This window comes from Callorhinus ursinus, unplaced genomic scaffold (assembly GCF_003265705.2).
Source record: "Callorhinus ursinus isolate GAN/ISIS: 27379988/994484 unplaced genomic scaffold, GSC_fseal_2.0 scaffold13, whole genome shotgun sequence".
NCBI lineage: Eukaryota > Metazoa > Chordata > Mammalia > Carnivora > Otariidae > Callorhinus > Callorhinus ursinus.
Window position 1 is genome coordinate 47,628,835 of NW_027397075.1, and position 14,634 is coordinate 47,643,468.

Sequence of the window (14,634 nt, forward strand, 5' to 3'; positions counted from 1 at the left end):
CTCCCACCGCGGCGTCCGGGCGCCTCCGAGTCACTTCCCCCTTCCAATCCCCGCCTCCTTTTCTCCGAGCCGCGGGAACCCAGAGTGCAGGAGCTCCCTGAGCGCCTGCGCGGGGGGCAGCAGAGGCGCTGGCGAACGGCGGGGTGACCAGGGCGCATGCGTAACAGGGCTTGACAGAGCGCGGAGGAAAAATCCGCGAGAAGGTGGTGGAAGAAGATGGCGGTGCTGGGGCAGAGTTTGCAATCTTTTTAAATAGGCTAGTCGAGTGACTATTCGGGTCATGGCGTCAAACTCAACTAAGTCTTTCCTGGCAGATGCCGGCTATGGCGAACAGGAGCTGGATGCTAACTCTGCCCTTATGGAATTAGACAAAGGTATTCGAAAGAGCGGGCTGAGCGGGTGAAACGGGCGTGGGGGTTTGTGGCGCCACCAGGCGGTGGTAGCCGCCGGCCAGGCGCATGCGCCTAGCTTCCCTGGGCGGGGGCGAGGGCGGGTATCTATGGTTTTGGTGAGTCCAGAGCATTTGCAGCTTTGGGAGATTGCAGGAAAATTGCAGCGTTGCAGGTTTGGCTTTGCACCAGCTGAACAAGTAGTGAGCTCCAGTGATGGGCCCTGTTTGACCGCTTGAGGGCACAGTACCCCGATTTTCCAAGCAGTTTGTAAAAATGCTACATTTAAATTGAAATTGTCAGTACGTTCAGGTGAGACAAGGTCTTCATCAAGAGTGCTGAATAATAATCTTGCACCCACTTTATAACGACGTATTTTATTTCTGTAATTCTTACCTACGGTTTACTAGACATTAAACACGGCCAAGAAAATCCGAAAATCATAGCTCCTCTTTCTGTAAATTCCACGAGTTCTCTTTTCCTGTGGGAAGGGAGGGGTGGGAGGTGGGAGGGCTGCTTGGTGTAGTGGAAGGAGCTTTGGAGTTAGACTGAGTCGAATTACAGTGCCACCATTTTTATGATCATGGACAGGTCACCTAATTTCACCTAACCTCGTTTTTTTTGTTTACAAATTGCAGTACCATTGAGGTTGCAGGATTTGCAAATATTAAGTGATATATAATTGTATGTAAAAGAAGCCTTTACTAAATGCTAAAGAGATATGCCTTCTTAAATAAGGCTGTGGGAGGCAGAGGCAAATGTTTGACAGTAAAGAACTCGAATATTCTTTGTTTCAGTGATTTTTATTGAATGGGGGGAACATTTTGTCACCTGGTATACAGTTAATTCTTCATTAACCATAGACACTATATAATGTATTGAAAATTGGGACTACAGGTTAGAAGGATCTTCTTTAAGTCCACTTTGAGCCAGTTCCCTGCTCTGACTTGGACACTCTGTTAACTTTTTGGGGATTTCGGTTTTTTTGTTTTGTTTTTTAACCTGTAAACCTTTCTAATAGGTAGGTCTAGATAAGAGTTTCTTAGACTTTTTAAAAAGCTTTTAACTCTTTTTGATCAACATAAAAATGTCACAGCACTCCAGTGAGATATTCTTTGGTTGAGTCACAGTATCTTTAGTGCATCCCCATCAGTCAAGAAAATGGTGTTGAACTTTTTGCTCTTACCAAAGCTATAGGGCTTTTCCCCATGAAAGATAAAATTATAATATTAGATGTGTTTTTTAAACACTACATAATCCTTTCCTTTTCATCCTGGAAATTTCTTCCTTATTCCCCATTGAGAGTTGCAGGTCCAGATATCTAATAACCCCACCATATCTAAAGACATTATCGATTTATTAAGCTATGGGTTGTTAGGTTACCTTCTAATGTGTGGTGCGTACTTGTGTTTGTATTGTTTCCTGCTCTTACCCCCATTTTTAATTAATACACTTTAAGGTATATATGTATTATGTTTCCTTTTTGAGTCATCCTCACACCTTAGCTAAAGCGAATGTGTGTAACAAACTCTTCTAAAATGTGCTTGTGAGGTAATGTGTATTAGCAGTGTTCTTTGTAATGGGTATTCCTCCTGTTGGTGGTCGCTTAGCATCTTGTAGTCACTCCTCCTGTGCTTAAGGAATGACCCACACTATATTCCCTGCCTCACCAGGGTGGAAGCCTAAGTTCACCTTCCTGGCTTCCCTTGCAAGAGCGCAGGATGTGAACTTGGCCCTGCTGGTCAGACAGACCTCCTCTGGCCTCTGTGATTTAGGAGTTCAGCAGCGCAAGAAGGCATAGTTAGAGAGCAGGCTCACAGTTCTGTGCCCTGGCAGCCACGGCGGTTGCGGTGTTCCTGGGGGACAGTAGCAGCGGCAATGGCTACAGGGTTCCTGGATGTCAGCAGAGCTGATTGTAGCATCTGGTGTTTCCTAGCAACAAGACTTCTCTTCATCTAATCAGTCTGGCAGTGTGGTAGTAGGTGTTCATAGATGTTTAGCCTTGAAACTGTTTGTTAGGTTTTTAATAAACGCATGTTCTGCCTAATCAGCCAGTTAGCTTGTGTTTCTTGAAGCTAAGAACTGGCTGATACATGCTACCTGGAAATGTGTGTTGTTTTGAAAACTTGATTACTGTACATAACGATCCCCAAGTTTACCATCATTTATGTTATTCTTCCCAGTTCCCTGGAATTTGTCTGTCAGAATTACACCACTCTAAAATCATAATTTAAATTTCCCTTTTAAAATCTTAACCTCTGTCCTCTAGTTAGTTACTTGCTCAAGATGTATTTTAGCATAATAGTTTAGGACCATAGGCTCTGGAGCCAGATTGCCAGGATGTGAATCCCAGGTCTGCCATTTATTAGCTGTTTCTTAAGCATATTGCGTAACCAGTCTGCCTGTGTCATCTTTAAAATGGGGATAATAATAGTACCTAACTTCTATGATTGCAGTGAGAGTTTAATTCATGTAAATTGCTTAGTAGAGTGGCACAGAATAAGCACTTACTATGCACCATCACCATCATCATGACTAACTGTTATATTGATCATTCTTTATTTTCATTCAGACCTTAGTATATTCACCCGTCTACTTTCCCCTACCCAAAAGACTCTTCCTGTTGTTTCTTCTTTATCGAGCTTAGATTTCATGGTGCCACGTTTTATTAACTTTATTAACTTTCTTACCAGCACTTTATTTTATTTATTTTTTAAATGATTTTATTTATTTACTTATTTGAGAGAGAGAGAGAGAGCATGAGCAGGGGGAGGGACAGAGGGAGAAACAGACTCCCCGCTGAGCAGGGAGCCCAACTCTGGGCCCCATCCCAGGACCTTGGGATCGTGACCTGAGCCAAAAGTAGACACTTAACCGACTGAGCTACCCAGGTGCCCCCTTACCAGCACTTTAAATTCTCATCCAAGATTCTCTTCTAGTTATGTGTGCCCAAAGGCAGCCAAAAATTGCTAGAGAAAGATTGTAGGGTACATGGCTATTATCAGAAATGATTATCAAGCCCAAATGGGCTTTCAGCACAGACCTGCAATACTACAGTGTTTCTTTGGTCAAGACTCCCACCTTCTTTAGTGACATTGCAGATCTTTAAGAATTTCAAAACTAATGTGATTAACATAACGATAAAAAATTTCAAAACCAGAAATTCTGGGTTTTATTGAAATCTCACTTCATTTTTAAAATTTGACAATGAATTCAAAACTTTTAAAAAACATTGTTGTCTATCAGATGAAATTTGAGTGCCAAATTCAGCAAACTATTAGTTTTCTAACTCCAGTATAGACAGGGCAGTTAAATAGGGTGAGAAGTGGTGGAGGATAGCTTGAGGATCTAAGTTCCTGCCTTCTCAAAGTAGCTAAACAGAAGATGCCTGGGCCCCAGCCTCAGATTTGGTAGGTTTGGAGTAAAACTCTGGCACAGGTATTTTTGAAAAGTTTTACAGATGTTTCTGATGCAGAACCACAGCTGAAAACCACTAGCCTAGCAAAATGTTCTGCACGTGTTAAGTGCTAAGTAAGTCTAGAATAATGAATTTCACTGCTGTCAAATGAAGTTTGAATGAATAAGCAATTTACAGACAACCTATTTTAGTTCTCCGTAGTCTACCTGAATGTTGCAACTGATTTAAGCACTGTTTAATTGCAGGCACTGAAAAGAAAGAGAGCTCTATTTCTTCGGGAGAATACAAAGAAAGATGTAGAAACAGGAATTGCATCCCTCCACCTTAATCTCTGGTTTTAGAGTGACATTCTCACGATCATTGGTCTTATGATCAGGGCATTCTTCCTTAGGTTGGTTGTAGCTAGCAACAGAAATAAAGTGAACAATTCCTCCTAGAACAAGATCTGACCGTGCTGAGTGCCTGTTTTCAGCTGCTTGGCTTCTTCTGGAATTGGAATTGGCCCAGAGCAAGCAAGATGGGTACCATACTGCCTCAGCCTGAGATTATTGCTAAATCCTAGGTCTTGATACATTTCTCTCTTCTCTTGCACCTTAGCTTCTGTCCCTCAGAACCAGCCTTGCTTGTTTCCTTTTTCCTAAAGCTCTTACATCAGTTATTAAGCAAGAAATTTACTATTCTTTAACTTATTTATTCTGATCAGCCCTGCTACAGGAATGAGAGTCTATTTTATCTTAAGGAAGTAAAGTTTGACAGTATTAGAGAAATCAAAACATTTCTTTGGCCAGATTCAAAATTATCTTTGGTATATTTTAAATCATCATATTTAAACCAATGAATGTAGTCTGTGGTTGTGTTTTTTAAGGGAAAGTGAAACAGATCATATTCTGTCAGCAAACTCCCTCTCCATGGGCTGCCTCCTACTTTACCTTTTTCATCCCAACCAAGGTTAACTTATTACAAGCAGCACTTTACTCCCTTTTCCATCACTCAACTACTGGCAGAAAGAAGAGGAGGAAAAAAGTCCCGATTACTGTGGATTATCCCAGCAGATTCCCACAGCGCGCGCGCACACACACACACACACACACACACACACACACACACATCTGTTCCTTTGTTCTCTCACCTCCATCCTCAGACTTGGGCCTTCCTCCTCTCTCCTTCTCGTTACTGCCCTATGTGTGTGTCTCTTGACCCCTTTGCCAAGTCAGGCCTTTAGAAAAGCTTTTAAGGCTACATGAGGCACTGCCAGTTACCTAGAACATTTCCATTGGCACTGTGTTTGCCTGGAAGATGACTCCAGGAGCTCTAGTGTCAGTTCTTTTGTGTATGGAGGTGGGGGTAGGGGAAGAAGGGAGCAGGCAAAGAAGGAATATGTTCTAAATATCTCCATGAGAAACTTGAATTAATTTTCCCATAGGAACTTTTATTATAAGTGGTTATTGGATTCTGGAATATGATGAGTGCTGATAGTGCTTTTTTTTTTTTTCTACGAGGAAATATATTCCAAGTACCAAATAACCAACATGAGTGCATTTACAGAACTCAAACCATTAATAAGTTGTAGAAATTGCCTATGCAGATTTACTCTGTGGTTGTCTTTTGTATTGAAACATAGTGACAATAAAGAGTCCTCAGAGGAGTATTTCCTTGGCATTTTTTAACAGTGAGCAGAGTTTATTGAAGAGATATTCTAGAGCACTTACTCTTGTACGAATATAGATATAATTAGCATTTTATAAATGCTAAAATACCAAAAGAAATATTTGAAGCGGATGCTATTAATACCATATCAAGATATCCATTCTAAATGAATATTTTTAGGGATTGAACATTAACGTTTTGTTTGTTGGTTTGTTTTTTTTTACATTTTTAAAATCAGATTTTTGAGGTATAATTTATAGGTAATAAAATTCACCAAATGGATGCAGTCCTGAAACCACTACCACAGTCAAGACATAGAACATTTCCTTCACCCCAAAAACTTTCCCTGTATCCCTTTGCAGTCAGTTTTTTCTCTAGCCCCTGACAATCACTGATCTGTTCTCTGTCCCAAAGTTTTGCTTTTTCTTGAATGTCCTATAAAATAGTCATACAGTATCGTAGTCGTTTTGGGGTCTGACTTCTTTTATTTAGCACAGTGATTTTGAGATCTACCCTTGTTGCATGAATCAGCAATTGTTTCCTTTTTATCATTGAGTGGTAGTCCATTGTATGGATAGACCACAGTTTGTTTATTCATTCATCAGTTGATGGACATTTGGGTTTTTTCCAGTTTGGGGCTATTACAAATAAAATTGCTGTGATACAGATAAAATCTTTGTATGGACATATGTTCTCAGTGTACTTGGATAAATATTTAGAAGTAGGATTGTTGATTATATAGTAAGTATATGATTATATTTATAAAAATATAGCCGAACTGTTTTCCAAAGAAACATATAGTTTCGCATTCCCACCAACAATATATGAGTTATAGTTGCTCCATATCCTCATTAGCACTTGATATGTCATTCTTAAAATTTTTTGCCATTCTAGTGGGTATGTAGTGGTATCTTAATGTGGTTTTTAATTTACATTTCCCTGATGATCAGCAGTGTTGAACATCTGTTAACTTGCATGTATTTGCCATTCATATTTCTTCTTTAATGAAATTTCTCTTAAAATCTCACCCATTTCAAAAATCAGATTGTCGTCTTATTGAGGTGTTGGAAGTATGGATTCTGCCTGTGGAGCGACCCTATTGGGTGGAGTCTGGAGGTGTGGGTTGTGAATTTACCCAAGACAGAACAAAGGAGATAGTTTATTGAATACACTGCAAGGGAGCAGCATGGCAGGACAGCAAAGGAGACTGTGAGGAGGCAGTGGTGGAGGGGGGTGGAGTATAATAGTGGGGGAAGTGAAGAGGCCTGGGAACTATGGAGTTTTCCTGTTTTGGTACCTGTGCCTCGTTGTAAGTAGCCCATGGTCAGCTAGGGCTTATGAATATTTTGAGGTGGGTCACCTAATGGGCCTGTCTGCATTCAGCTTAGTGGCTGCTGTGGGCCCCTTTACCTTATTCAGTTTCCATTGCTCAAGCCTGTGGCCTAAAAGCGGCCTCCACATTGTCCTTTATGAGGTATGTGTTCTGTAAATATTTTCTTCTGGTGTGTCGCTTGTCTTTTCATTCTCTTAACAAGTATCTTTTGATTTCTTTGCTTAACCCAAGAATTCTTTGCTTAACCCAAGCTCACAAAGATTTCCTCTATTTTCTTTATATGGTTTATAATTTTAGCTCTTTCATTTAGGTCTGTGGTTCATTCTGAGTTAATTTTTGTATATGGTACAAATTAAGGATTGAGATTTTATTTATTTTGCTTATGGATAGCCACTTGTTCCAGAACAGTTTGTTAAAAGGAGTATCTTTTCCCCATTGAATTATCTTGGCCCCTTGTTAGGCCATTGATCTGAGACCTTTCTTCTTTCCTAATATAAAGCGTTAGATGTTATAAATGTTTCTTCAAGAACTGCATTAGGTGCATCACACAGATTGTGCTTTCATTTTCATTCAGTTCAGGAGATTTTTCTAATTTTCCCTTTCACCTATGGCTTATTTAGAAGTTGTTTGATTTCCAAATATTTGGGAATTTTCTAGATATTTTTCTCCTGGCAATTTCTAATTTAATTCCACTGTGGTCAAAGAACATAACAAAGTATGGTTTCAGTCATTTTAAATTTGCTGAGATTTATTTTATGGCCCCAGGTAGCCTTAAAATACTCAAACTTTTTTGAAAAAAAATTTTCTTTTTCATTATTTTATATCTAAAGTGGCAATTTACCAAATTACTATTTTATAGGCCATTTTTATTTTTTAAAAAGCTCATGAGTTACAGTGGTACCTTACCTAATTGTGAATGACTGTTATTTTACGGCTGTATGATGCTGTGTGGGTATTTGCTATTTTTGTTTTGTTGTAGCTACAGGTTTGTAAGCTGTTCTCCCTTTTTCATGCTTTTCATAGGTCTGAGATCTGGCAAACTTGGTGAACAGTGTGAAGCAGTTGTTCGCTTCCCCAGACTCTTTCAGAAGTATCCATTTCCTATTCTCATCAATTCTGCGTTCCTAAAGTTAGCAGATGTTTTCAGAGTTGGGTAAGTCTTTTTAAAGCCTCAGTGTCCTAAAGTACTTTGTTCAGATTTCTTTGTTTATAATGTTGTGGTCTTTATTGTTTTTGCCCTTTGGGACTTCCGCATGGTTAGTGAACATTTTAGTGGATGTACATGGCAGTTTATACTTTTTGGCGTGAAATATAATGGCGTTTTAAGCAGAAATGAAGTTACAAGTCAGAGAGGACTTATTTCTTTGGGGAACAGAATAAATCCAGTTAAGATAATCTTAATATATATATTATTGCAACTTTTGGAAGTATCTGTGGTTTGCACAGATTGTTTTGAGAAGTTCCTGATTTAATAACTTGTTTTATAACACAAGACTACATGTTACTGTGAAGTGCCTGAAACATGGATGGACTGGATAAATACCTTTTGGGTTTTTTTTTCCCATCCCCACCAGTCCCTCTCCTGCTTCTTTCTGCCATTTTCCATGCACTTGTGTGTTTATACACACACCGAGTCAGACTTGAAGGAGAAGAGATGTGTAGAATTAGCTTGAGAGAAGAGGAAGACCATCTGACCTCCTGGCCTTCAGCATACGATGATGGAGGAGATTTAATTCATCCCCAGGGCTTTTCTCTCTGTCACTGCCATCTGGGTGTCTTGCAGCAGGATTGCAGGCATTGCCAACTGCCTATGCTTCGTATTCTAAGTGTAGGCTTCACGCCACCAAATACCATACGATTCCTACATGTAGCTCCCGTTTTCTGTAGGTACATCAGCAGAGCAGTGTCTCCAGACTTTGAATCTTGAAAGCTCTCAAATGATCTCCTCTGATCTTGAGTATGTTATTTCAGTTCCACAACCCTTCTTGATACTTAAGTCTTCATTCCTTTATGTTCTCCTTTCCCTAATATATGCTTAGAGTTCTTGACCTTGGCTTTAACATTTCTCGTCCTTCCTTCTCATACATGTCTGAGGATGTCAGATAACATCCAGGTAACTGATACAATAGGACACATCGGAAAGGATTGAGTCTGGAATTAGTTCTGTCCACTGTGAGAGGAGAGAGAGACAGAGCTGTAAATGCTGAGTTATAGGACGTCTAATATCCCATATAACAGACCTGAGTTTTTTATTTCCTTTCAAATGTATTGCACATTGTTTGCCAAGGCAGTTCTATCAGTTCATACTTTCGCCAAGGTCACATACCTGTTGACCACAACCTAGTCAGCCCTGGCTATTAGTTTTATTACTTCTGATTTGCTAGTTATGAAATGGTATTTCATTGCTGTTTTAACTAGCATTTTATAAATAACTTGTGAGGTTGAATATTTTGCCATATGATCTCATTTTCTTTACTACAAATTTTCTATTTGTTTGCCTCAATTTTTGTCTTATATATAATCTTCTTTGATGAAAATCCTCAAACATATTAAATTTTTGTGGGTAATGTTGTCAGTATTCTTTGATTAGAAGAAGACGTGAAGGAGTAACGGGAACATTTATTTCACTGTTTACTGAGCTCTTTCTATATATCAGATGCTTTTCTCATTTGCACATATGTGAGGTAAGTACTGTTGCTCAGCTTTATATAATTGAGGAAATGGAACTGAGCAGAGAAGTTAAATTTGTCCACAATGATAATACAGTTAGTGAGAGACAGAGCCAAGATAGCAGTCTTGGCATTTGGTCTTCAGAATCTATGAAATATTACCTTTCTGACAGTTTGAACATTTGTGTTTATTGTACGTAATAAATTTAAGACATACCTGGATGAGCAGTATGTACAACATGAGCAAATTATTATCTTTAGGAAGAGTGTCAGACATTTGAAAAGGATTCCTTATGTTTTGTTTTGTTCTGTTTGGGCATTTCAGGTACACTAACAAATGCAAAAGCAAAAACTTGAGAATCCCTCTTCTAACATGGTGAAGTAATCAAATATGCCATCCACTCCCACAATCATGTCATCTGCAAATCAGGGCAGATTCTCTTCCTTTTTGATCTGTGTGCCTTTTATTTCCTTTTCTTACTGCACTAGCTTGAAGTTCCAGCCCTATGTTGTATAAGAGTAATGAGAGCTGGCACATTTGCCTTTTCCCCAGAATTCTGAGGAAAGCATTCATTCTTTCACCACCTAAATATAATGTTAGCTATGGGCTTTTGGTTTATATCCTTTATCAAGATGTTTTCTTCTGTTCCTAGTTTGGTTAGTTTCATCATGGATGTGTTATTGAATTTTGTTCATTGCTTTTTCTGCGTTGATCTATATGATCATGTAACTTCCTTAGCCTGTTAATATTATGAATTACATTGCTTCATTTTTGAATATTAAACCAGCCTGGTAGTTAAAAACAACAACAACAACAAAAACCAAAGTGTAGGCTTCAGCTCTTTTAATGACGAGAAATAATAATAGATTGAAAAACATTGGCCCATTGCTAAAATTTAGTATCGTTAGTGTTGCTTTGATTCCTAATTAAATATTACTTTCCTAAAGTGGGCTAATTTACTTTATCTCTGGTTCTTCATAGAAACAATTTCCTGAGGTTGTGTGTTCTTAAAGTTACTCAACAAAGTGAGAAGCATTTGGAGAAGATTCTGAATGTGGATGAATTTGTGAAGAGAATTTTCTCTGTGATTCACAGTAACGATCCTGTAGCAAGAGCCATCACACTCCGGTATACTCTGTTGCTATAATGAATCACCACAAGATTGTTTGAGTTGCAATTATGTACTGAATAGGGCAATATGTTTCCTTTTTTCATTTTGAATGTTAAGAATTTGTTTTTTTCAACCAATACTCGGGGCAGAAATATGGTAGCCATCCCAATCTGTATATGCTTTTCTGTTACCACCTGTGATGCTGCTTTGGTTGTGAATTATTGCCTAACTTGTGTTTGAAACATTCCTTTTTGTAGGTTGGTGTTCTGATCAGCCAACTGGGGTCTGAATCTAGCTTAGCCCCAGCTCATTTTGGACTCTTACCTTCCTGAACTTGTTCTGTTTCATGTCAGTTTTTCTATTCACCTTTGGTTATGTGCTCATTTTTATATGCAGTAATTTGTATTTGAATTCCTTGGAGAATGCCAGAGGGAACCACTGTAGTTTCTCCATCCTTTCCTTTTCTTTCTTGGCATCTAAAAAAAAATTTTTTTTAAGATTTTATTTATTTGCGAGAGAGTGAGAGAACAAGTGGGGGAGGAGCAGAAGAGGAGGTAGAGAGAGAATCTCAAGCGGACTCCTTGCTGAGCGGAAGCCCAGTTTGGGGCTTGATCCCACGACCCTGAGATCATGCCCGGAGCCGAAAGGAAGAGTGGGATGCTTAACCAACTGAGCCATCCAAGCACCTGCCCCCCCAATTTTTTTTTAATTTTGTCAGAATTTCATATTGTAAGCCTTATATCCAGCTTGAATCATATTCTCTTTTTAGGTCTGCTGTCTATGGAATGAATGTGTAATTTTTAGACTTTTGAAATTCACTTTCCTAAATAATTGGGCTCACTTCTGACTTGCCTTGTTCGGAAGGGAGCCCTCTTTTTAACTATGAAGTCTAGGATGTCACTTCTCTCATTTTTCCATCAGGAGCCAGTTCTTTCCTCTTGTTCAGAATTAAGTGTTTTTGTCATTCCTCTGCCTTTTGAGTGATTAAATTATGAGCAGAGTGTGGTATTTTAAAATCAGTTAATTGGTTTTATCTCTTAAAAACTATATATAAGAGAATTAAATTTAAGATAATCTTACCTTTTGATTCAGCAAATTCACTTATAGGAATTTTTTTCTGTAAATCATTTTTAAAAGTTGGTGAATATATGTATACAGATGATCATAGTATTATCTTTGTAAAAAGTGAAAAATTGGGGGAAATCACGTGTCAATGTGGGAATAATTTATGGACCACTATATAACTTTTAAAGAATGAAGTGTGTGTTTAACATAGAGATATTAAGGGGCACCTGGGTGGCACAGTCAGTTGAGCATCTGACTCTTGGTTTCAGCTCAGGTTGTGATGAGATCGAGCCCTGCTCAGGCTCCCCGCTTAAGGCTCTGTGCTCAGTGCAGATTCTACTTCAGATTCTTTCCCTCTGCCCCTCCTGCCCATGCTCTATCTCTCTGAAATAAATAAATAAATCTTTTTAAAAAAGTGGAGATATTAAGTTAAAAAAAACAAGTAGTCAAGTAATGTCCATTTTTAACTCATTTTTACCTCTAATATTAATATATGTGTTTATTTAGGCTCAGAAAAGAATCTGAAGGAATATATACTGTTAACTGATTATTTTTGGCAGGGGTTATTGAGCTATGGATTACAAGAGTTTTCTGAGTGATTTTTGCAATGTTTGAATCATTTGCTACAGGCGTAGGTTCTTTTTTATCAGAAGACAATTAAAAAAAGAAATAATAGAATTTAACTAGTGGAATGATTTTATAAATAATTTAGAGCTAGTTTGAATGTTTTGAGAAGAATATCGATTAATATTTGAATATACCATTCATTTTGCATGCTTGCTCTTTCCAAGTCATGACAACTGGGCTTTGCCACAATTCTTCATTGAAGAACTGTTACTGTCAGTAAAACCAGAGATTTGTAGAAGGCTTCCAGAATTTTATTTATTTATTTATTTAGAAAGAGCACTTTAAAGAAAAAAAATCAGATTGAAATTATATTTTTCCAACATTAATACGATGCAAAAAAATATTAAAAGAAACTTGAGTTGGGGAGCCTGGGTGGCCCATTTGATTAGGCATCTGCCTTCAGCTCAGGTCATCCCAGGGTCTGGGATCCGGTCCACATCGGGCTCCTTGCTCAGCAGGGAGTCTACTTCTCCCTCTGTCTGCTGCTCTCTCTGCTTGTACTCTTGCTCTCTTTCTTTCTCTGACAAATAAATAAAATCTTAAAAACAAAAAAAAGAAATGTGAGCTAAGAACGTTAAGGAGTCCAATTACCATTTAAAACATAGTACGTGGTGCCTGACCTGCTCTGTCGGTGGAGCATGTGACTCTTGATCTTGGGGTTATAAATTCAAGCCCCACATTGGTGTAGAGATTACTTAAAAATAAAATTTAATAAATAAATAAATAGTACAGTTAATAAGATCCTTAGATATACAAGACCTTAGATGGTTTTGCCAAATAGGAACATGTTTCTTGGAATAGTTACTTTAGGAAGAGGAAAAAGCTTGGAGATCAGGAATAAGGGGTGATCAGATCATTGTGTGAAGTTTGCAGAATTATAAAGTAAATATTAAATACCCAAAAAGTATATTTATAACAACTCAAATCTAAAATTCTAGTATCAACACAATATGAGAGTATCAAACCCTTCTCACAAAAATAGAACATTTTTGAATAGCCTTAAAATTTTTTTCATGATACAAAAAAATGACTTAAAGTAAAAAAGTATTTTTAGTTTAATGTATTATTTAACATTATATTATAAAGTTTTAAAAACACAATCTTTAAGAAGTATAAAGAAAACTAATTTTGCCATTAAAAAGTAATAGGCACCATGTCATTTACTACCTTAATTATGTAAGAAAAAGCATGATTTGTCAATAAAAATTTTTAAATCACAAATTTGACTTGGGGCTAAATGTAGTAAAAAGTAGGTTCCTTTTTTCCCCAATAATATTTTATTATAAATTTTAACAGTAGAGCAAAAATTTTTTTCTAATGCATTTCATAATAAATTACAGATAGTACACTTCCCTCTGCATACTTTGGCATGTGTATCATTAGGTAGAGTTCAGTTTGTTTATAGGGTTATCTGTTTCTTTCTTTGTTTAAGATTTATTTATTTATTTGAGAGAAAGAGTGCACACACATACGCACACAAGCAGAGGGAAGGGCAGAGGGAGAGAATCTCAAGCAGACTCCCCGTCCAGGTGGAGCTCCATGTAGGGCTGGATCCCACCACCCGTGAGATCATGACCTAAGCCTAAATCAAGAGTCGGGTGTTCAATCAACTGAGCCACTCAGGCACCCCACAGGGTTATCTGGTTCTTTAAATGTTATTTAATTTACTGAGTACTGATAGATGCTTCAACTTATTCCAACCACTATCAGGATATAGAACTTACTCCAGAATATTCCCTTATGCACTTTCTACTCAGTTCCTTCATCCACCTCCCCAGAGGCTACTACTCTTCTGACTTTTTCCCATTATATAGATAAATTTTGTGTCTTTTTTCAAACTCCATATAAGTGGGCTCATACAGTGGGTATCCTTTTGCATAAGGCTTCTTTCACTCAGTGTTTTTTAGGTTAATCCATTTTGTATGTCAGTAATTTGGTTCTTTTTATTGCTGAGTAGTTTTCCATTGTGTGTGAGCTTATTTATTTTCTTACTGATGACTACCTAGGCTGTTTCCACTTTGGGGCTATTGTAAATAAAGTTGCTGTGAACCTTCTTATACAAGACTTGTGAACATGCTTCCCTTTCTGCCAAATAGATACATAGGAGTGAAATTGCTGAATCATGGGGTAGGAATATATTTAATTTTACAAGAAACTGCCAGACCTTTTTTCCAAAGTGGTTTTAACCATTTTATTTTATTATTTTTTTAAAGATTTTATTTATTTATTTGACAGAAACAGAGAGGGAACACAAGCAGGGGGAGTGGGAGAGGGAGAAGCAGGCTTCTCGCTGAGCAGGGAACCTGATGTGGGGCTCGATCCCAGGACCCTGGGATCATGACCTAAGCCAAAGGCAGACGCTTAACGACTGAGC

At 38.0% G+C, this 14,634-nt stretch overlaps 1 protein-coding gene across 3 annotated transcripts in view; it reads left to right on the forward strand.

Moving 5' to 3' along the window:
* Positions 1 to 170: 170 nt before the first annotated feature.
* INTS7 (integrator complex subunit 7) overlaps positions 171 to 14,634 on the forward strand; it is a 100,565-nt gene continuing 86,101 nt past the window's right edge. The window contains exons 1-3 of one of the 3 annotated variants that reach the window (XM_025877899.2): positions 171 to 374; positions 7,811 to 7,940; positions 10,439 to 10,585. In XM_025877899.2, coding sequence (XP_025733684.1) covers positions 281 to 374; positions 7,811 to 7,940; positions 10,439 to 10,585 — 371 coding nt within the window. In that variant the 5' untranslated portion in view covers positions 171 to 280. Of the gene's footprint in view, positions 375 to 7,810; positions 7,941 to 10,438; positions 10,586 to 14,634 lie in introns of those variants that run through there. The other 2 variants (XM_073900225.1, XM_025877900.2) reach the window with 2 other exon arrangements.